At 37.0% G+C, this 22,243-nt stretch overlaps 1 protein-coding gene across 3 annotated transcripts in view; it reads left to right on the top strand.

The window, feature by feature from the left end:
- LOC150105263 (protein alan shepard-like) overlaps nucleotides 1-22,243 on the top strand; it is a 323,518-nt gene that overhangs the window by 61,778 nt on the left and 239,497 nt on the right. For all 3 annotated transcript variants that reach the window (XM_090394029.1, XM_090394030.1, XM_090394028.1), the window contains exon 3: nucleotides 2,678-2,736. In XM_090394029.1, coding sequence (XP_090250155.1) covers nucleotides 2,678-2,736 — 59 coding nt within the window. The remainder of the gene's footprint in view (nucleotides 1-2,677; nucleotides 2,737-22,243) is intronic.

The raw sequence follows: 22,243 nt of genomic DNA, 5'->3' as shown, positions 1-22,243 counted from the left end.
TCCCAAGTTGCATTGATCTATTTTCCAGCTAAATCCTCATTCCATGCTACACCTACAAGCTCCTCATAATCACCACCCTTATAGTTACACATATATCCTTTTCTCACACTGCTGGCAACAACCCAGGTAATCACTTCATGGTCACTCTCATCAACTGGACCCTGATTTGACATCTCGTTTATAATTACATCCTCTGATGAGATGATCAAATCCAAGATCCTCATGTACCTTCTGTTACATACTGTCTGAAGTAGTTGTCCTTCAAAAACTCAAATTCATTTTCTTTACTTCCAGTTGTTATCTCATCATCCGTCTGTATTGCCATAATTAAAATTGCAACTATGAAATGTATAATCAAATTACCAAGCAAATAAGATTATACATTTCATAGTCATTACCATCCATATTACGAAGTATATAACAACACCAAACTAAGTATTTCATTCTAATCACCTCTATCTCACACCATACTACCTCAAAGCCCCTGGCACTGTTTCCATCTTGCATCTCTACTTTGTATGGACACATAACTCTTTCTCTATCATCAATAGCACTCCCTCTCCCTCCTTTTTACCCTTTCTAATCTCACAAAACTCATCTTACCCTTCCATCTCTATTCCTGTCAGGATGTCATCCTCATCCAACCATGTCTCACTTGTTCCAACAATTTTTGGATGAGCAGACTTAATTAAGGCAACTATTTCATTGTCCTTGTTTTTTATACTTATAGCATTTGTATACAAACACAGCAGCTTATTCCTGGATCTATAGCTAGTTCAACTGATACCACTTATTTGATGTGACCTCTCCATGCTTAACTTGAGCCATTTCTTTTTCTCCTTATTCATCTTAGAACCTGCCTCAAATCCAACTGTTTTCCCTTGATCCCAGGTCATCCCCTTCTTTTTTTTTTTTTTTTTTTTGTCTACACATGCATTCACATCCTCTTGGAGCATATCCCCTTTCTCATGCTGTGTTCCTCTGTCCACCCTGAGCCTCCTGTTTCCTTGTCTCTTTCTTGAACACTTGTTCTCTCATTCTCTATACTTGTGCTGCTCACTTCTTCATGCATAACCACCTCTTCAATCTCTCCTGTCTTACTCTCCCATTCTTCCACATTGCTCCTCACTTGATCAGATTCATTCTCTGTACTCACTTTGAGTACAGAGAATAAATCTGATTCCAGCAGCAGTCTCTCCAAGTGACTCGCACCAAAACCACTCAAATGCAGTCCATCGCTCCTGTACAGTTCACTTCATCCTTCAAACTCAATCCACACATTAACAAACTGTACACCTCTCTTTTCTCCTCACACATTTCCTCTAACATATTCATAATCCTTGCTCTCCGCCTCATCTCACCCCTGTCATACCTGGGCAACATGCTTACTACCTTTCCTATCACACTATTCTCTTTTGTCTGTTTCAACAACCTCCTGATATCCAATCTGATGTGTTCTTTGTTCACAGTCAAGTCATTTGTACCTGTTACCACTACCACCTCTTTTGCTCGCCTACCTCTCATATCTGTTGCCTCCATCACTCTACTTATTCTACCTCTAGTAAAATATACTTTGTGCATCCTCTCATCTATCTTACCTTTAATAATTGAATCACCATGCAATGCCACTCAGGGTTTTTGTTACCTCTTTTATACCAACATTATTTTCTTAATTTTCACTCTTCCATACACATCTCGAATTCTCTTAACTTCATTCTGCATCCATTTCATCTCTTTTCTCATCTTAACCAACTCATCTATTGAACCTTGCATCATACTTTTGCTCACATTCATTCTCTCAATGTTGTTGCCAGCCATACATACTTGTTCACAGTAAACGCTGCTTGCCACCTTATTTTTAACTGCACTTTGTTATTTTACCTTCTGCCACATTCGCATCACTTTAGTTTTTCTCATCACCGATTGTTAAGTTTCTCAAATCGCTCGTTCTCTTTTTGAAAACTTTTTTACATTTTTTGCTGATCTTTTACACTGTCCTTTTCTGTCAGATGAGCACTCATCCTGCTCATGGCATTCTCACTGCTTACACTTTAAGTTATCAACATATTAGCACTTGTCAAGTCCTCTTTCAGCTCGAACTTTGCACACCATCCTTACATCTACCTTAAATATCCACAATTTATCTATATAATCAAACAAGTACATATAGCAAAATTCACCTTTCATGAAACCACTGAAATTGCAAGGGAATTCCTGTATGGACAAAGCTGCCCCAAACTTTGCTTTGCCGGTTACTATACCTTATTGATGGGAATTAATGATGTAACTTTTTCATGTGGTACTATCATAATATCCAGTATAACCCCCCCCCCCCCCCTTAGCGTATCTGTCAGGTATTTGATGATGATGATATTATTCAACCTGCATAATGTATCCATTTTTTATATTAATCTTATTAGTATAGCTTTATAAAATCTTAGTCTCAAAATTGAATAATATATACGATTAAGAGATAAAAGATCTTATGGTAATTATATAATAGAAAGAGAGGATGCAATTTTAATGTTTCTGCAATGGTTGAAGAATTAGAGAATATTCATTGGAACCTAAAATTTTGGATTTACTCATATAGTTAAACTAAACTGATAATAAATAAAGTTTGCCTTTAAAAATAAGTTCTTATTTTCAAGTTATATTTTCATATTTCGTTCTTTAGATATGGGCCAATTATATCTACAAAAGCTATACTAGATAAAAATACTAACAAATGTAAAGGTAAGTATAAATCTTTAAAATGAAATTAGCCTTATTCATTTTTTGAATTTATTATTAATTATCAGAAATCCTGACTTTGCTTTGATTCATAACTGAAGTATGTTTTTATAAAAATACTTCTCTTGAGTGTATCTAAATCAAACATTGTTGTTTTCTTGTTACAATTATGTGCTGCAGCTGATCTCATCCAAGTTTCAAACAAATTAACAAGGAAATGCAATTTTTTTTTAAATAACATTTTGAAAACAACACAGAGCACACTTTAGATGACATTTTCTTTCATCATGCTGTCCTTTGTCTTTCTTTGTTGCTAAAAATTACAGAAAAAGTCATCTTTATAGTAATCCTCTCTTATGGATGGTGTGTAGAACAGGTTCCTAAACCTTTTCAACTGCGCACCGCTTTACATTACTGAGCTAAGTTCCTAGCTTGGTAATGTAGTTCATACCATTAATGGGCTTCAACCTTGGGAGTGTTAATTTTTTTTACCATGGTCATTTGACATCTTGAAGGTTTATGGGTATCGAGACAGCAGTTGTGTGGTCAGTGCAGTGCTCTTTCTTTGCCTTATTTATCTGGTTATCTGAACTGAAAATGTGATATCAATATGAAATAATGGATGAAATCTGAAATGATTATGAAGTGCTGATAATAAAAACGCATGATATAACACCCATGCATTACTCTGGATTCAGACCGATTGTGTATCACTGAGTAGTGGCTCGTGTACCACAGGTGGTACAAGTACTATACATTGAGAATCCCTGGTGTAGAACATTATAAAATGGGGGATAGAAAGGCTAATGTGTTGGCAGTTTATGTTTACTTTAACTGTTTTCATTCACAATAATAATATGAAAATTTTCTTATTATTCATTCACAAGAATAATAAGAAAATAATTAATATATATTTAGGGGAAAAAAAATCATCAGAGCAGAAAAATTTCTCACAGTATGCAAACATCAACAATTGGTTAATAGTGGGAATAGTGTAAAATCATAATGTACAACATAGAGAACTGAAGTCCTAATTTGTGCCATCTATTGTTGGATATGGGAGAGTAAAAGAAAGTATCAACTTCATCTTAAAATGAAGATTTTTGGTAAATTGATTCAGTCATGCTTGTGGAGGCTTGGGGAATGTTTTAAAGCTGATTCTGATTCCAAAAACATCTCTCTTATTATGACTTCTGTGTAACACTTTGGTTTTTCTACATTTGATCCAGTTTGAAGGTTATCTGAGTCCTGGTCTGTTAGTTCTGACTTGCCATATCAATGGTACTGAATGGATTTATTTTCTCTGAGGTGAAGGTCAACAGATCTTCCTGTCTGTCCATAGTAAGCCACACCACAAGTAGAGTGTGGTTCATATACTTTTGAATGTGATAAGGAGTTTGTCCTTAGGTGAAGGTTACCAGTTTGATATGTGGTTTAATGCGGTGAGGAGTTGATATTATTAAGCACACTCTGGATATATTTTCAGATGTGCCCTGAATGTATGGGAAAGTAAGTTTTATTTGGTCTAGCATATTAGGTAAGGGGGGAGATTTGAAGGATGCATGTAGTGTTTTTTCTATTTTGGGGATTGTAGCCATTAGTTTAAAAAAAAATGTCACAAAGGTAGATGAGTTCAGTAGTGACATTGAAACTGATAACTCTGGCTTTCTGAGTTAGTGTTTTTAGGATACTATATTGCTGAGCTAGATGATGTGGGATTGTTTGTGCAAATATCTTCCAGTATGCAAGTTTTCTATAAATAATAATAATAAAAAAAGATAGTGAATCATTTGGAAGGCATTGGCTAGTGTAGCCTAGGAAGTGCAGACAGTTATTAGATTTCTTTTCCATTGGAAAGTGGATTTGAGAATATTGGCTATTTAAATGCATTAGAAATGTATCTAATGTGTCCAGACCATGCGGGCAAATTCATCATAATGCAGTCAAACCACTATTTTTCTCTTCAGGAAATGCATTGCTGCCATTGTTATGACAAGTTGGACTAGCAGACCATGCCTTGGATACCCTTTGCACAGGATGAAAATGGAAAAAAATGAAAGTGCTTTGCTGAACTTATGTCAGAGAAACTGTTTTGGAATTGGCAGCAGCTTTAAAATATTCTCCAAACCTTGACAAGTATGGCTGTGCCATTTTACCAAAAATCTCGGAGAGTTTTTTGGTAAAATGTTCCTCGTGTTGTGTGCTACAGTTTTAAACAGTTTCTCCCTATTAACTAATTGCTGTTCATGTACTATGACACTGTTTTTGAGCTCCGAAGATGCTGGGTATAACACCACCAAAATATCAGCAAATAAGTATTAATTCTTTTTCTTTCCATAGCCCATAAAGGATTGTAGAGTAGATATTAGGAAATGTTCTTTACAGAAATCTTCCTCTTAGACCTTGATTGAACTTTGCTTTCAGCTCTGTAGGTAAGCCACCAGTCCAACTTTTTATATTGTCTATGCAGTTTACTCTAGGTCTGCCTCTTTTTTGAGTTCCTGGAATAAGTCCAAGAACTTGTAGCATTTGTAGACCAATTGATCTGCTAATATGACCAAGCTGCATAATCTTAGTTATGATTTATCTCTTAGACACCAGCAAAAGATCTGATTCTTTGTCTTACTTCGAAATTCGTGATGTGATCAGTGTGTGGTATCTTTAGGAATCATCTATAGCACCTAATTTCAAATGCCAACAACCTCTTTTCATCATCTTTTATGAGGGTTCAAGTTTCACTTCCATATAGAAGTACTGAATTAACTAGTATACCATCAACACATAATGTGTTGGTAATTGTAAGCTTATCTGTCCATAGTGCTTTTAGTTTTTGTTCTAATATTTTGCAATTTTTGTTCTAATATTCTGTCTTGATCAGCCATCTTTATTAAAGATATTGCCTAGGTATTTAAACTGATCTTCTATGGGTGCATCCTCAGGTACTGATATAGAAGTGCTGAATTAACTAGTATACCATCAACACATAATGTGTTGGTAATTGTAAGCTTATCTGTCCATAGTGGTTTTAGTTTTTGAAGTGCTGTTGGTTGCTTTTGCAATTTTTGTTCTAATATTCTGTCTTGATCAGCCATCTTTATTAAAGATATTGCCTAGGTATTTAAACTGATCTTCTATGGGTGCATCCTCAGGTAAGATTTTTTCAGTTTCTGCTACACCACTTCCTTGTCAGAAGTATAGATATTTGTTGTTATTTTTGGGTACTTATGGTTAAGCCATATTTCTAGAAGTATATGTTAATTTTGTGATGATTTCCTGAAGATCTGATTTGTTTTCTGCTAGAAAATTAATAAAATCAGCAAACTTTAGATGGTTTATTCTTCTTCCTCCTACTGTCCCTCCGATATCACAGCTATCCACGGCTTCTTTTACAACATATTTGAGGAAGCAGCTTAATAACATTATGTATTAATTATTTTCTTATTATTCTTGAGTTGTTCATTCATTGTAAAAGAGTTGTGGGTTAAATTTCTACCTAGAAGATAAAATGCATGAATAGAATATTGGAAATTACAGTATTCTACTTTATTGATAAATTTTTAATCTCTAAATGGTCTTTATTATTGCAAGGGAACTACCACACAGTCCAATGACTCATCACAGGAAACCATTATCCAGACAATATCTATCATACCTCTTCTTGAATGCATTCAAGGAGCACACACCACACTATGGCAACTCATTCCACCCACTCACTCACTCACTGCTTTCCGAGTGAAAGATCTGTCTTTGCTTCCTTGCTAACCACTTTTACTTAGTTTCTAGTGATGACCATTCATTATTCCCCCATCCCCAGCCAAGTGCTGTAAAATTTCCTCTACATCAGTATATCATGCATTGCATCAGTCAATACTTTACACCAGTACTTTTTTATGCTTTTATGCTATTAAATCCTGTACATCAGTCTTTTACATTAATATCTTTTCATTAGATATTGATGTAAATCCTTTTCAGCCTCTCATGAACTTCTGCAACAATTTTGATTCTGGGATTTCTTGAATTTGATTCTTATTCTGATTCCTAATCCTCAAGAATTGCAATTCTGGGATTTTTGGGGATTAGGAAACGAAGGTGATCAGACCTGTTCACAGTAATCTCAATGGCTTTATCAAATTCTTATATAGAGGATTGATAACTTCCTTATCTCTGCTTGTTAGTGTGTTCTTCAGTAACTAAGTAATTCTATAAATTGTGTTTGTTGTTTTTTCAAAATGCTGTTTGAACTTCAACTCCCTATCCACCAACATCCCCAAATCCATAGTTTAATCAGTTTCCTGGAGTATATATTCCCCTCCACGTAGTACACAATTTGTAATCTCTTCAGCAAGTTCTCTACATCACCAAATTCTGCATTATTGCAAACAACATATATTATTAACAAGATATCCTTTAAAATCATTTTCTTTATCAATTATGTATAAGTTAAACTGCAGTGGGCCAAGAACAGAGTCCTACAATGCTGCTAGTCACTTGCTTGCTCCTGGCTTCTGCTCCTTCATATACTATTGTTTGGTATCCATACATCAGCCACCACCTCCTGTTTGCTCCAATTTGTGTAACAAAAGTCAGTGGTAATCTTGTCAAATGCCTTTGCAAAATCCAGTAGTATCATCTTGTAGCCATTCCCTTTATTCATCTCCACCATCACTCTATAAGAAGTGAGTGACTCTACTAAGACATGACCTGCTGTTTACAGAGCTGTGCTTCCCCCAAAGAGTATCATATTGTTTGGGGACAGTGGGACAGCATGAGAATTACTAGAGTACATTGTGAATGTATTCCAGTAATCCATTTCACTCACCAACTACTCTCCACCTATCTGCTCCTCACACCCATTTTCACCTCATCTTATACGACTTCCAGGAATGGCCTCTCATTCTTCCCATTTTAATATTCACTCTTTTTATAATTCCTTCTGTATCATTCTGATAGAATCCCTTAAATAACTTTGACGGTATTAGTGTTATACAATTCCAAAAATTACTCTCCAATCGTTTCTTCTGCTTATTTTATCTTTAATATTTTTCATTTTCACCTTTTAGTATTATTTTTTCTTGCTGTGAGATTATTATTTATAGCACTTTCATGTTTTATTGTCTATTATTTCTTGAATCATGTTATCTTTCTTCTCTATTTTTTAATCTTTTATATTTTCTTATTGAATGTTTTATTTAATTTTGTAAGCTGTACTGTATTTTTTCATCTTGTCCAGTTAGTTTTGTCTTTTTTCAAACTGATTTTTTGTTTTCTCTGATAGGTTTTTATTTATCTTTTGCTACCTTATGTGCACTTTCTATTATGATTAAATGAAGCTTTTTCTGTGTAAAAACCAGTTGTAGATTTCTTTTCATTCATGCTATTTTTTTATTGTATAATTTTCTTGAAATTCTTTCCTCATTCAAATTTTTTGTTGGCTACGAATGTATCGTTATTTATCTTTATATGCATTTCTTTATTCTGTTTCATCTTGTTAAATGTTTTTTCTTTGTCTATGATCACTTCCTGTGCCTGTTTGATAACTGAAACATCTTTAAATATACTTAAATGAGATAACAAAATATAACCAATTTCACTTTTTTTTTTCCCTTCACAGATGAGTGGATTTGGTCTTGTCTTATGAAATGTGTTCATAGCATTCATCTGGTTCTTCATCATAAAGTTTATTCACTTCACCTGATACAAATTTCTTAGTGCTGTTATCCCCTTTTGTCTTGTGTATCATAAATTTGCAGGCAAGGTTGAAAGACATAATTTTTGTTTAGAGGGAAAGGTTAGTTTAGGAATAAGGTAAAAAGAAAGCAAAGTAGGATAAGTAGCTGAAGGATATAAATAAGTTGAATTTTGATTATTTTAGATAAGATTCCAATATCTGTGAATCAGTAGTGGTATAGAAATGTTCACTTAAAGTGAAAGAATTAAAAAATTTTTTGAAGTACACAGTAATGAATAAAAGAGGAAAAATGGAAGGTGGGGGGGGAGTGCAGAAAACTATTGGTAAAAGGAAGCGAGTTTAAAGGAATAATGCACTTCCTTTTCCATTTAGTGAGGTTGAAGTATGTGGTGGTAGGAAGTGGGTATGAAAGCATTTATTCAGCAGGCTGGTCTGATGACTTCTAATTTGTGAGAGGGAATTAGTGTGTGTGTGTGTGTGTGTGTGTGTGTGTGTGTGATCAGCCACTAAACGGTGAATGGGATTGAAAAATGAAGGTGATTTTCCAGTTCCACATATGAGATTTTTGATCGGGGGGGGGGGAGCCTTGTGTTATGTGACATACTCATTAATTTGATGGAATTGAATTTCCAAATTAATAATTTTCCTAGGTTGTCCTGCCTGTCTGCTCTATGATTTTTATGGTTCCTGGTGTCCTTGGAAAAGTTGCATTTTATGGAACTATATCGAACTCTCATGTTCTATTGAGCAGCTGCCGAGATTTTGTAAATTGTATTAACTACTGAGGTCAGATTTTTTTTGCCTCATATTAGTCTCATCCATAATTGGTAACCCATAGCACATTTTAGTTTGGTGAGTAGGCTTAGAATCAGATAATCTGGGTCTGCTGTTATGGAGCCAAACATGCACATGTTTAAAATTTACTCCAGGTCTCCATTAAGCAAGGCAGTGGTCTCATGTCAGACAACAAAAATAATATTCACCTAGACTTTAGTAGGGTTTGAATCCACTCAGTCAGCCCACACTACTTACATTTAAAAATTTATTATTGGAGATGAAAGCTAGATAACTAATAATTATGGAATTGACAGCATACACTAGAAATATAAACTAAATCAACTTTAATATATACTTTCCGATATTTCGGCAACGTCACGTTGCCATCTTCTTGGGAACTTAAAATAAAGACAAGTGCACGCAAGTACTACATAACAGCAAATGAGAAAAGAAGCGAGGAAGCTAACGTTTTCCTAAAGTCCTGATGGTGCCCCCTGGCAGGATATATTGGTAATTCTTGGCCTTTGGGCTGAAGTTCTTCTGATGAATGTTTCCCAAATTTGGGGCAGTCACATGCATCCAAATTTGTTGAGGTTTGGCATGTTCCTAAGGGCTGAGGCTGATTCCATGAATAGTCTTTCGTATTTGAACTTGTGCGGTGTATTACTGTGGCTTTCTTCCACCTTATTCTGTGGTGAGTATCCAGAGCGTGGTCTGCAAGCCCAGAGTGGCTGTACTGGTGAAATCGGATGTAATCCTTGTGTTCTGAGATTCTGATATTTGCTGTCCTGCCTGTTTGGCCAAAGTAGGACAATTTATAGCTGCAAGGGACTTGGTATACACCAGGTAGGTCTAGAGGAAGTGGTTGGTCTTTAGTGGAGGGGATAAGGGATGCCAATTTTCTGTGTGGTCTGTAATAAGTGGTCAAGTCATGTTTTTTTAAGATTTTGTTGATTTTTTCCGAGGTGCCTTGGACGTAGGGAATGGTGATGGATTTAGAGTAATCTTTTTTGTGTAGTGCGGGGAAAGGTGGGTTGTAGATAACTGGTTTAAGTATTTTTTGGATTCTTTTTTTTGGGGGGGGGGGGGTAGCCATTGGCTGAGAAAGTGTCACGGATGTGATTTAGTTCAGTGGTTAGGGCTTGATCATTTGAACAGATTATTTTTGCCCTGTTGAATAGTGTGTTAATAACGCCATATTGTTGTGAGGGGGAGATGAGGGTGATGGGATTGTTGGTGAATGTATCTGCCTGTATGGGCGGGTTTTCTATAAACTGAGAAAACCAAGGTTCCATCAGGTTGGCGGGTGACTAGTGTGTCTAGGAAGGGGAGGTTATTGTTTTTCTCTTTTTCCAGGGTGAACTTGATTCTAGGGTGTTGGTTGTTTAAGTGTATTAGGAAGGAGAGGAGTGAATCCGGGCCATGTGGCCAAATAGCGAACACATCATCAACGTAGCGAAGCCATATGGTAGGTTTTTGTGGGCTGAGTTTAAGGCTTACTCTTCAAAAGTCTCCATAAAGAAGTTGGCCAAAGGTGGGGAAAGTGGTGAACCCATGGCTGTCCCCCTTTATCTGTTTGTAGAATTTTTCCTGCCAAACGAAATAGCCTGAGTTCATTGTGAACTGAAATAGGGCTGAGATATCGGGAGGAAATTTAGCTTGGATTAGCCCTAAGGTTTCTTTGAGGGGGACATTTGTGAATAAGGAGGAGACGTCAAAACTGACCATTATGTCATTATGTTGGAGTGTAAGGTTTTCTATACTGGCTTTGAAGCGGGCTGAGTTTTTTTATGTGTGATGGTGTGTTGCCAGTATAGTGTGAGAGCGCTTTGGCTAAATGCTTAGCTAGTTTGTAAGTGGGGGAATCAATGCCATCCACTATTGGACGTAATGGCACATTTTCTTTATGTATTTTTGGAAGCCCATATATATGGGGGGGGGGGGGTCTAGAGTTATATGGTTTTAGTCTGTTGGTAATCTTTCCAGGCCAAGAAGTGACCTTTTTAAGGAGCCTATGGAGTTTTTCTAACTTGTGAGTTGGTGGGATTGTATTCAATGGAGAGGTAAGTAGCTCGATCTAATAGTAAAGCCTTAAGCTTACCTGTGTAGTCATTATGATTGAATACCACAGTGGCGTTCCCCTTATCCGCTTTGGTGATAACTATTTCTTTGTTTTTCTTCAATTCTTGTAGTGACTTGTATTCACTAATGGATATATTGGTTTTCAGTGGTTTTGCTTTTGTGAGAACACAGGCTACATCTAATCTAATATCGTTGGTGATGTGGTTTGGAAGGTGGTGAATCCTGCATTCAATCTGGATCATTAATTCCTCGACCAGTAATTTCCTAGGAGCAATGACAGAGCGTTGAGTGCTTCAGGCTTCAAGATAACTGATGTATACTTAGTGTATACCAGGTCCCTTGCAGTTGTAAATTGTCCTACTTTGGCCAAACGGACAGGACAGCAAATATCAGAATCTCAGAACACAAGGACTACATCCGATTTCACCAGTACAGCCACTCTGGGCTTGCAGACCACGCTCTGGATACATGCCACACAATATGGTGGAAGAAAGCCACAGTAATATACTGCAGCAAGTTCAAATGTGAAAGACTATTAATGGAATCAGCCTCAGCCCTTAGGAACATGCTAAACCTCAACAAATTTGGATGCATGAGACTGCCCCAAATTTGGGAAACATTTATCAGAAGAACTTCAGCCCAAAGGCCAAGAATTACCAATATATCCCACCAGGGGCACCATCAGGACTTTAGGAAAACGTTAGCTTCCTCGCTTCTTTTCTCATTTGCTGTTATGTAGTACTTGCGTGCACTTGTCTTTATTTTAAGTTCCCAAGAAGATGGCAATGTGACATTGCCGAAATATCGGAAAGTATATATTAAAGTTGATTTAATTTATATTTCTAGTGTACGCTGTCAATTCCTTAATTATTAGTTATCATGTTTAACCAGCGTATAAGCCTTTCTATAAGAGATAAAAGCTAGTTTATTTTCTTTGTTCTTAAAATGCATTCGAACAATTAAATTGCTTGATCTATCAAAATTTGATGCATTTGTTGATTGTTTATGATATTAATGTTATTATTGTTATCAGCAGATAGTTTTGCAGATCGTTTTTCACAGCTTGTATTTATTCTGTTGATTATAGACACAAACATATTAGTTATAGTCATAAACATCAGCTGATGAGCTATTTCAATGTGTGCGCTGGAAATCTCAATGTATACGTTCTCTATCCTGCTGGAAAAGTGTTTAAATTATTCCTTTTCTACAAAATGTTCCCTATCTATGAGTTGATTTTTGTGCAGCAGTACTATCTGAGACTCACTGAGAACAGTGACCCTTCTTCTGCAGCTTGTCCCACTTAAGTAGGGTCACTGTTCTCAGTGAGTCTCCTCCACATCCTCCTGTCTTGGGATGTAACCACATCCAAGTTCTTCATCAAGTCCTCCTCCATCTCTTCTTTGGCTGCCTGCGCTTCCTCCTCCCCTGCACATCCACTTGCATGATCTTCTTTTCCACATACTCATCTTCCCTCATCACATGACCAAACCATCTCAACCTTTTTGTTGAAAGTTTATTTTTCACTTGGTTAGAGTATAATAAATTTAGTTTAATCCTTTATCCAAGTGTGAGCAAACAAAGTTTGCGCCTGAAAGTATCTTCAGGACTAGGGAAAGGTGGAGCTTGCTCCACCTTTGCAACGAATTGCCCTGGTGTTGTACTACCTTACCCCAGTCCTGAAGATACTTTCAGGCGCAAACTTTGTTTGCTCACACTTGGATAAAGGATTAAACCAAATTTATTGCCTCCTGTATCTTCGCTCCTAAGTTCGTAACTTTCACCATTCTCCTTACATAGTCATTTCTCAGACTATCTTTCCTGGTCACACTGCACATCCACCTAAGCATTCTCATCTCTGCTACCTCCATCCTGCTGATGTTATTTTTCCTCAGGGACACAGTTTCCATAGCATATGTCATAGCTGGTCTCACTATTGTCCTGTAGATTTTACTTTTTAGATTGATCAGCACCCGCTTATTGCATAGCGCTGCAGCCATCTCTCTCTCTCTCTCCTGTTCCTCCATCCTGCGTGTATCCTGCATATTTTCTTCCTGATATTTTCTTCCAGCTCCAGATCTGTCTCCTGGCTGTCATCCACTTTGCAATACATATACTCTGTCCTACTTCTGCTCAGTCTCATACCTCTCTCTTTCAGTACTTTCCTCCACCTTTCTAGTTTATGCAAGCCAACTGTCACTTGAAAACTCTTGTCTTCACATTTCTGTACATCTCCTGCACCAACCCTGCATATTTCTCCAGTACCTTCTTCTCCCTCCAGACTTCTTGTTTTGGTACCCTGTTGTACGCTTTCTCCATATCAATAATGTAGCTCCCGTTGGTTCGCTTGAAACTTTTCAATTATCTGCCGTAACCCAAAGATAGCATCTGTCGTCGATCGACCAGGCATGAAGCGAAATTGCTCCTTTGCAATCTCCACCTCCTTTCTCAGTCTTTCATCAAGAACCTTTCTATGATTTTCATTGTGTGGGACATCAACTTTATTCCTCTGTAATTCTTAGTCTTGTGCATCCCCTTTACCCTTGTAGATGGGGGGACGAGTACTTTCCCGTCACTCCTCGGACATATTTTCCTGTTGGCAAACTTTTATGAACAGGTCCCAAAGCAGGTCAATCCCCCCCCCAATGCCTTCCATGCCTCCATTGGGATCCTGTCAGACCCCACCGATTTTCCATTCTTCATCCTCTTTATGGTCTCCTTCACTTCCACTCTACTAATGTTCTGCGCTCTCCCCTCATAAGGCTTCTCATCTTCTCTGTGAGTCCTCTCATTTTCCTCATTCAAAAGTCCTTCAAAGTATATTCTCCATCTGTTTTTTATATCCACATCCCTCCTTAATAATCTTCCTCCAGAGTCTGATCTGCCTCACATGTAAGATGTCCTCTAATGCCTTATTTCTGCATTTTGCCAATTGATAAATTTTTCTCTGTACTTCCTTTGTTTCTAATTGATCATAAACTTGATATGCCATGACCTTTGCCTGCACAACAACTTTCTTGGCTTCTCGTTTTTTATCTCTGTACTCCTCTTCCACTCTTGACTCGTCCCACTTCTGCTTTGCCTTCCTCTTAGCCGTCACTGTTCCTTGTACATCATTATTCCATCACCAACCCTCCTCCTGCTCTCTAATCTTTCCAGATGTTTCACCAAGCACCTTGATTGCACAGCTCAGAATTGCTTTTGAATTATGTCTCCATCAATCTTGTATACTTCCTAGTCTATCTGAAATCCTCTCTAACACCCTCTTCCTAAAACGGTTCATTACACTCTCTGCTTTTAAGCTAAACCACTTAATTGTCCTCATCCCATTGCTTCCAAAGGTTCTTATTTCCAACTTTATTTTAAAGTCTGCACACATGTTGCTGTGGCACTTGATCTTTTGAGATTACCTTACAATTTGTTACTTCCTTAAGATGTTTTCTTCTAGTCAAAATGTAGTCGATCTGTGAACTGTTATTACCACTTCTAAATGTTATCAGATATTCTTCCCTTTTGCAAAAAAATGAGTTCATAATTGCCAGATCAAACACTACCGCGAAGTCCACTATCCTCTCTCCTTCCTGGTTCATCATTCCCACCCCATGGCTATCCATGCACCCTTTCACAGTCCCTATTCTGTCTTCCATTCAAGTCTTCTCCGACAATCACCATCTCGTTTTCTTCCAGTTCCCTCATTTTTGCATCTAGCATGTTCCAGAACTCACCTTTCTTCTCTGCTGTACATCAACTTGCGGGACATATACACATAAAATGACTACTTGCTCTTCTCCAAGACCCAGTTTCATTCACATGATCCTGTCGTTCCTCCTACCGGCTTCCAGTACTTCGGCCTTCATTCTGCCACACACACACCACAATTCCGACACTATTTTTTCCCTCTTTATTTGCTCCAGAGTAGAACGATTTATATCCTTATCCCAGTTCCTTCTCCTTTTCTCCCTTCCACCTCATCTCCTGCACACATGAAATGTCGAACTTCCTCATCGTGTCTGCCACCTCTCTTCCCCTTCCAGTCATGCTTCTAGCATTTAACGTGGGAAAGTTAAATGCTAGAAGTTAACGCATTGGGGGAAGGAGCAAGAAGAGAAGAAAGAAGCAATGGTCCAGCATCAGGTACCTTGGGTTTGCCATGCCAGTACTCACTAAAGTGAGCCCTTGAGCAGTACTATCTAAAAATCAACAGATTAGTTATCACCATACATAAGAGGAGGCCTGCATTCACAACTGTATATCATCATAGTTGATTTGAGATCACTCAGGGAAGAGTTTCAGTCTGCTGTAGATGTAGATACATTGATTTCTGTATGATGAAGTACTCACCATGAAAATGCTGGCTGGGTTGGTCAAGTGGATAATATATCCAGTCAAACAAGCTGTGAGTTTGGAATCCCATTGTGGACATCAGTGCTTGTGAGTGGCTACCGGTAAGATGTAAATATAATTGCTTGGTGTGAGATCTTGACTTTGCTTTATAGAGATTTGAAATGGCCTAAAAACATTCCATGTTTGATCTCTAGGATGTAGTTTTTGGATTATTTTATCCACACTCCACCCACAGTACTAACACTTATGTATTATAGATTTACAGCCTTTTGTGGGTCAGACTCACATGAAAGAGAATTGCAATCACCAGCAGAAATGCGAGTGATTTGAGAACATATTGGTGGGGGGGGAATTCACACAGGAAAGAGTTTTAGTTTGCTGTATATGTTGATATATAGATTTCTGTATAATGAAGTACTCACTAAGTTTGATATTGCACACAAAGAATGTATAATAGGCAATAGCATCTGGGAAATTGTAACACATTGACTCAAAGAATTGAAAGGCTACCCTCTATCCCATATCTGTACAACATTGCCCAAACTTGAATCATTTGAGCATTGCAAGGTGGAGAAGTGGGATGGGGTGTAACATCAGTGTGCAAGATTTAAGGTTTATCCAAGTGTAAGCAAAAAAAGTTTGCTTACACTTGGATAAACTTGGATAAACTAATTTTTCATTTTTTTTGTGTGAAGTGAAGTCACTTCACAACCGGGCTACCTGTATATAGAGGCTAATGACTTTACATAATTTGCGTTAGTATCCTATGATGCAATGCACATATCCTTATGGACATCTATGATGTTATGTGGGAAGGGCCACTACCCAGACCTGTTTTGATTTTTATTGAGGAGAAAAAAGTAAATGGATGCTCATCATAGGCCAAGAGTAGTTAGTATAGGGGTGCAAGAGAGCCTGATAGTATTAGAAGAAAGAAAAGGCAGAGAACAGGCCTGAGCTCTTTTATATCATCATATAGTCAAAGACTATCAGTTTTCCTTTTTCACCAGTGTTATGCAGATGAACAACCAAAAGACCAATTGAAACTAAAGTGCAAGATGACTGCTATACAGAGTTAACCACCTTAAGGTGGCCTTCGCTGCCTGGGATTGCTCTCCAATCATCCCTGCAGTTGATCACAAGTCCACATTGAACTAAGAGGATGGAACCATTTAAAAAACCTCTCATAGCAAAAATAGACAGAATTTTATCTCCTCTTGGTGAATATTGCATAATGTGGGTGATCTACACCAGCGCTTCCCAAACTGTGGGCCGTAGGTTTTGTTGAGGGGGGGCCGTGAAATAATGAAAACAAATTTAAAATGTTTTAAGACTAAGTAGATTTTCTTATTTTAAAAGAAATGTATTTAACTTTTATTATTTACTATTTCTTTTTTGTTATTTTTTATATTTTAATGGAAAAATTCACACATTGGTGTTGGTTCACAAACTTTCCTGCGTATTTCGGCGCTTAATGAATATTAGTAAATATTGCTTATTCATATGTTTCATTTCAAAGCAGTGGTTAATTGTATTTACTTCGAATGCTCTCCAGGGAAGCTCCAAATCTTCCTGTCCTTTTCATCACACGTTTGTAATCAGGGACTGTTGATATTGACTTTATATACATATCAAAACCCATTTTATATTATTGCTGTCATCCGAGCTAGTTTTCTGTTACCAATAAAAGTTTCGCATATACTTCACACATGAAAAATAGCTTAAACAAGTTCATGTGGGGAGATAGTAATTCCTTGCAGTGGTAAACAAATCGCCCTCCCTAACAGCCACTATACTGCAGAGGCAATAAAAACAAGTACTTTTATTATGCCAGTGAATAAGGTATGAGGAGTCTGTATAATATATTTCTCAACAAATAGTGCAATTAGAGACAACCGATAAAAACACACTAATTAATGAATCACATGTCCCCTCATACAGAGTCTATGCTGTATAGACTGAAACAAAACCATATGTTGCACGGGCAAACACAGTATCTAACTAAAAACTATTTTATTAAATAGATGTGTGTGAGTTCGATTTCCCAAGGCAGCAATAAAATTCAACCGAACGTGTTAAAATTCGTAAAAGTGTTAAAACTAAGTAATATATATATATATATATATATATATATAATGAATGTTATGGCAGTTTCACATATGGAATTCGGATGAAGAGAGTTAGCATTTCAACTCAGTTGTCAGCTATGCTTTTATCTTTCGGTTGTGCGATCTTTTGTTAATACCGCACCAATCATATGCACGTTTTAATAACCTGCCTTTGCTGTCTGTTTCGCGTTAGGCTTAATTACCGTAAAGGGAGAAAAGTCGCAAAAGAGAAAAATGTTCCTGGTGTTGGGATTCCCTTATTCAGGTAATATTCACTAATTTCATGTTATCACTCTGTGATGTGCCAGCATCGGTAAGTGGTGATATTATTTGATCTATTCTACGTTAAAAAATTTAACCCTGAGATGGATAAGTGGCTGATAAAAAATAAAAAAAATTCCTGCGAACAATCAGAAGAAGCAGAAACAGACTCAAAAAAAAATGACAGTATTTCATATTTTACCAGAACAGCCCGCATCGTCTTCAGAACCAAACAGTAAGAGGCAAAAACTGTAATATATGCATTTGATTTTTGCAATATTCGCTGTGTATGTTTTGTATTGAATATAAATACAATAAATATTATAATAATATATCTCTCTATTACGATTTTTTTTTCGAGGGGGGCGGCCGTGAAATATTTTAATTTTTGCAAAGGGGCCCCGACATCCAGAAGTTTGGGAAGCACTGGTCTACACCACCTAGCCAAAAATTTGATGTCTCCTATAATGTTTCTTTCTAAATACAAAAATCATCTGACTGAACAATAAAATTTCCACAATACAATATTGTAAAACATTTGTATGTCACATTGCTGTTTTTCAAATCCATGTGTTTCTTTCTGACTTTCCATAAATGGTATTTTAATTCATTAATTATAAAATTATCTTCCCATTACTGAGAGGTGGTGGGTACTGCAAAAAATAACCTGTTCTGTTGTAAGTAATGGAATGCCCAACACATTACATAATCTGTTCCAAATATGCAGGGCAAGAGCACAGCTGTAGAATGCATGTTTTGTTTCCAGTCGGTCACAGATTGGATCTCTGATGATAAAGTACCTCCATTTAATGGTATTGACTGGAAGCGACCATATGCAATTCTCCAAGCAAGTTCCCTCCTGTTAGGATATCCTTGGAACTTTAATAAGTTATAAAACAAAGTGCTGTTGTTAGTACCAAACTGTACAGGTTCATGGCAAAAGAGATTAAAATTTCTTTATACCAAATTTTACATTTTTTTTTTTGATGGAAAGAATGTCAGTACCAGGTACTGGAGAAGGTGTGCACATGTGTGATTGGTCTGTAATATTTTATGGATTTTTGAAGCTGTATTGTTTAAATAGCAGAATTTTAAGACTGGAAACCCAAATCCTCCATGCTTCTTTGATAGTCGAAGAAATTCTTTAACTTCTTGGCAGGACCAAAAAAATTGCACAGGCTTATTATATAATTTGTTTTCTTCAGCTTCTGTGATGTCTGTAATATATATTATGTACAACTGAGCAGAGAAGATTATGGTTTAGAGTATTATGGCTTTAGAAGAAAAGGAAAGTGGTCCAATTTTCCAGTCTTCTACACCCACTGTCCAAAAAGAAACCGAACTTTTCAAAAATAGAAGAAACTAGTGGTGCCACCTGTCGTATCTTTTTGTTGTCATCATTAGTGTTGTGTCAACAATTTATGACATTTGTTTCATTAGAAGCTGAGTTATAGTGCCAAGAGTGACAGTGTGTTTTGATGAATGGTCGGAAAATGAGTCAAACAGGGAGCTGCAATTGACTTTTGTGTTAAACTTGGTAAAAGTTTTACCGAAACGCATCAAATGCTTCAAAAAGCATATGGTAATAAATGCTTATCCTGTACTCAAGTTTATGAGTAGTTTAAGCGATTTCAGAGTGGTTGTGAGACACTTGAGGATGACAAAAACCTGGACCGTCCAAAAACTGGACTGAGCGAAGTTAACATCCAAAAAATGCGTGATTTCATCAAAGAAAACCCAAAATCATTCATGGGATTGATGTAAGATGAATTGGGGCTTCCAAAATCAACTGTGCACAACATTTTGACCAAGAGTTTTGTCTTTCGTAAATTGAATTTGTTTTATTCCCCACAAGTTGACCAACGACCAAAAAATGTATTGAATTGAACACTGCAAGAGCCTCATTAAAATTACCCGTGAGGACTCAAACCACATTGAAATGATTATTACTGCTGACGAAGAGGGGCATCCGAAAAAAAATTGCTTGGAGAAGTCAAAAGTAAAGACAATGCTGATTTGTTTCTGCTGTTCCAAGGGCATTGTCCACAAAGAATTCGTTCCGCCTGGCCAAACAGTCAACTGTGAGTTTTGTTTTGAAGCAATTGATAGCGAGAATTCCTCGCGTGCAGCATGAATATCATGATGCAGGCAGCTGGTCACTTTGGCACGATAATGCACCGTCTCGTCATTCGAACATTATGAGACAGTTTTTGAGCAGAAAACAAGGTTGTGTGTTGGATCACTCACCGTATTCACCTGATTTAGCACCTTTCTCTTGTGGCTTCTTTCTCTTCCTCCGACTTCATTTGCCAATGAAAGGAAAGCGATACGACATCATTGAAAACGTTCAAGTGGCAGTAACCAATCCTCAACAGTATCCCAAAAACCAATATAAAAAACTCATTTAACAAATAATTGACCATGCCAAATGCTGTATCGAAGCTGAGGGAGAGTATATTGATTGAAATAAATGATTTGAATAATTATAATTGGCCTGTGTTTTGTTTTCTATCAAAAGTTTGGTTTCTTTTTGGACAGAGGGTGTAAGTATATAAGTTCAAAAGGAATGCCTCCAAGATCCTACTCTCCAAAAACTAATTTTGTCTTGTCTGCATTAGCAGTTAAATGTACTGATTTTGCTGAATTTTTCCAAAATACCAAAAAAAAGATGCCTATGAAACATTATCCTTCATTCTCCCACTACATCATCAGCATATGCTATTACCTTATTTTCCTTCATAGTTGAAGGAACTGTTATTCTTCGCACATGTGTATTGTTGACTTCCTATAAGAAAGGTTCAAGATCCAATGCAAAGAGCAGTGGACTAAGATGGCAACCTTGCTTGACTCCTTTTTTGAATTTTGACCAGGTCTGAACAGCAACCCATTAACTCATTAACAGGAGGCAAGTAGTTGAATTGGCATAGGCCCCTTTAATAATGGATAGCAGCTTTTTATCCACACCACTTTGCTGGCGGATGCGGAACAGAAAGGGATGCTGGACATTATCAAATGCTTAAGGTCTACTGATAGCACTGCCATTGGCTTTTTTTTTTTTTTTTTGTCTTAACTAAGCAGAGTAGATCATGTATCAGAAACAGATTAAATTCTGCTATTCTTCCTGGAACTGAATACACCCGTGTGCTTTTAATTATGTATCTCATTTCCACTTTGAGCCTGTTATTGATAATGTGGAAAATATCTTGTAGTCAGTATTAGATAGAGAAATAGTTCGCAAGCTGCTGATTAAGGTATGAACTATGTTAGGTTTTTGGGATGAGGATGGTGTGGCTTGCTACACATTCAGTTGGTATGTATCCTGATGAGAAAAGCATTAAACAGTATAACTAGAATAGGAAGAATAAAATCCCAGGCCTCACATTAAAGTTCTATCCTTAAGACCATCAGGTCCTGGAGATTTTCTTGTCTGGCATTCTTATAGGCTGTGGTAACTTCAGATGCTGTAATGGGTCTGTCTTTCAAGCCGATCTTGGATATGAACAAGAAAGCCATTAATGTTCTAAGAGTTATAATTTTCCACAGTACTATTGTCTTCAAACAAATATTTTTAGTGTTTTTGAAAGGAGTCAAGGATGTCTTGAGTGGTGGAAATGTCCTCATCATCAATGTAGATTTGAGTAATAGTCCTTTCTTTATAGAATTTAGTGAATTGTCTATAGCAGATAGCACTTCATTTGCATTCTGCAAAATGCTGCTGTATTCTTATTTTAAAATTTCTTCCTTCTACTTGTTTCTGCCTTTCCACTTCCATCTCTATGTTAATAATAATAAGTTTAGTTTAATCCTTTATCCAAGTGTGAGCAAACAAAGTGTGCACCTGAAAGTATTTTCAGGACTGGGGTAAGGTAGTACAACACCAGGCAACTCATTGTAAAGGTGGAGCAAGCTAACATCACTCCTATCTTAGTATCTCCCATAATGCAAAACACATCTCCTTGCGGATATGTATAATGTTATGCATTAAGGGAAGGGCCACTACCCATACTAGTTTAGACTTTTATTGAGGTCTCTTCAGTGGGAGCCAGGCCCAAGTGGAGATACCAGGCAGAAGCATTAGCAAGGTCATCTCTACCTATATGAGTTGCCAAACAGTGTGCCACCTTTTTATTAAATTACTCTGGATTTAGAGAAAGATGTTGAAAGTTTATTTTTCACTTGGTTAGACTATAATAAATTTAGTTTAATCCTTTATCCAAGTGTGAGCAAACAAAGTTTGCGCCTGAAAGTA

This window comes from Typopeltis vanoorti, chromosome 6 (genome assembly GCF_054136105.1).
Source record: "Typopeltis vanoorti isolate ZY-2024b chromosome 6, IOZ_Tvanoo_1.0, whole genome shotgun sequence".
NCBI classification, from domain to species: domain Eukaryota; kingdom Metazoa; phylum Arthropoda; class Arachnida; order Uropygi; family Thelyphonidae; genus Typopeltis; species Typopeltis vanoorti.
The sequence above is the reverse complement of the archived record's forward strand: the minus strand, read 5'-3'. Positions and strand labels throughout refer to the sequence as shown.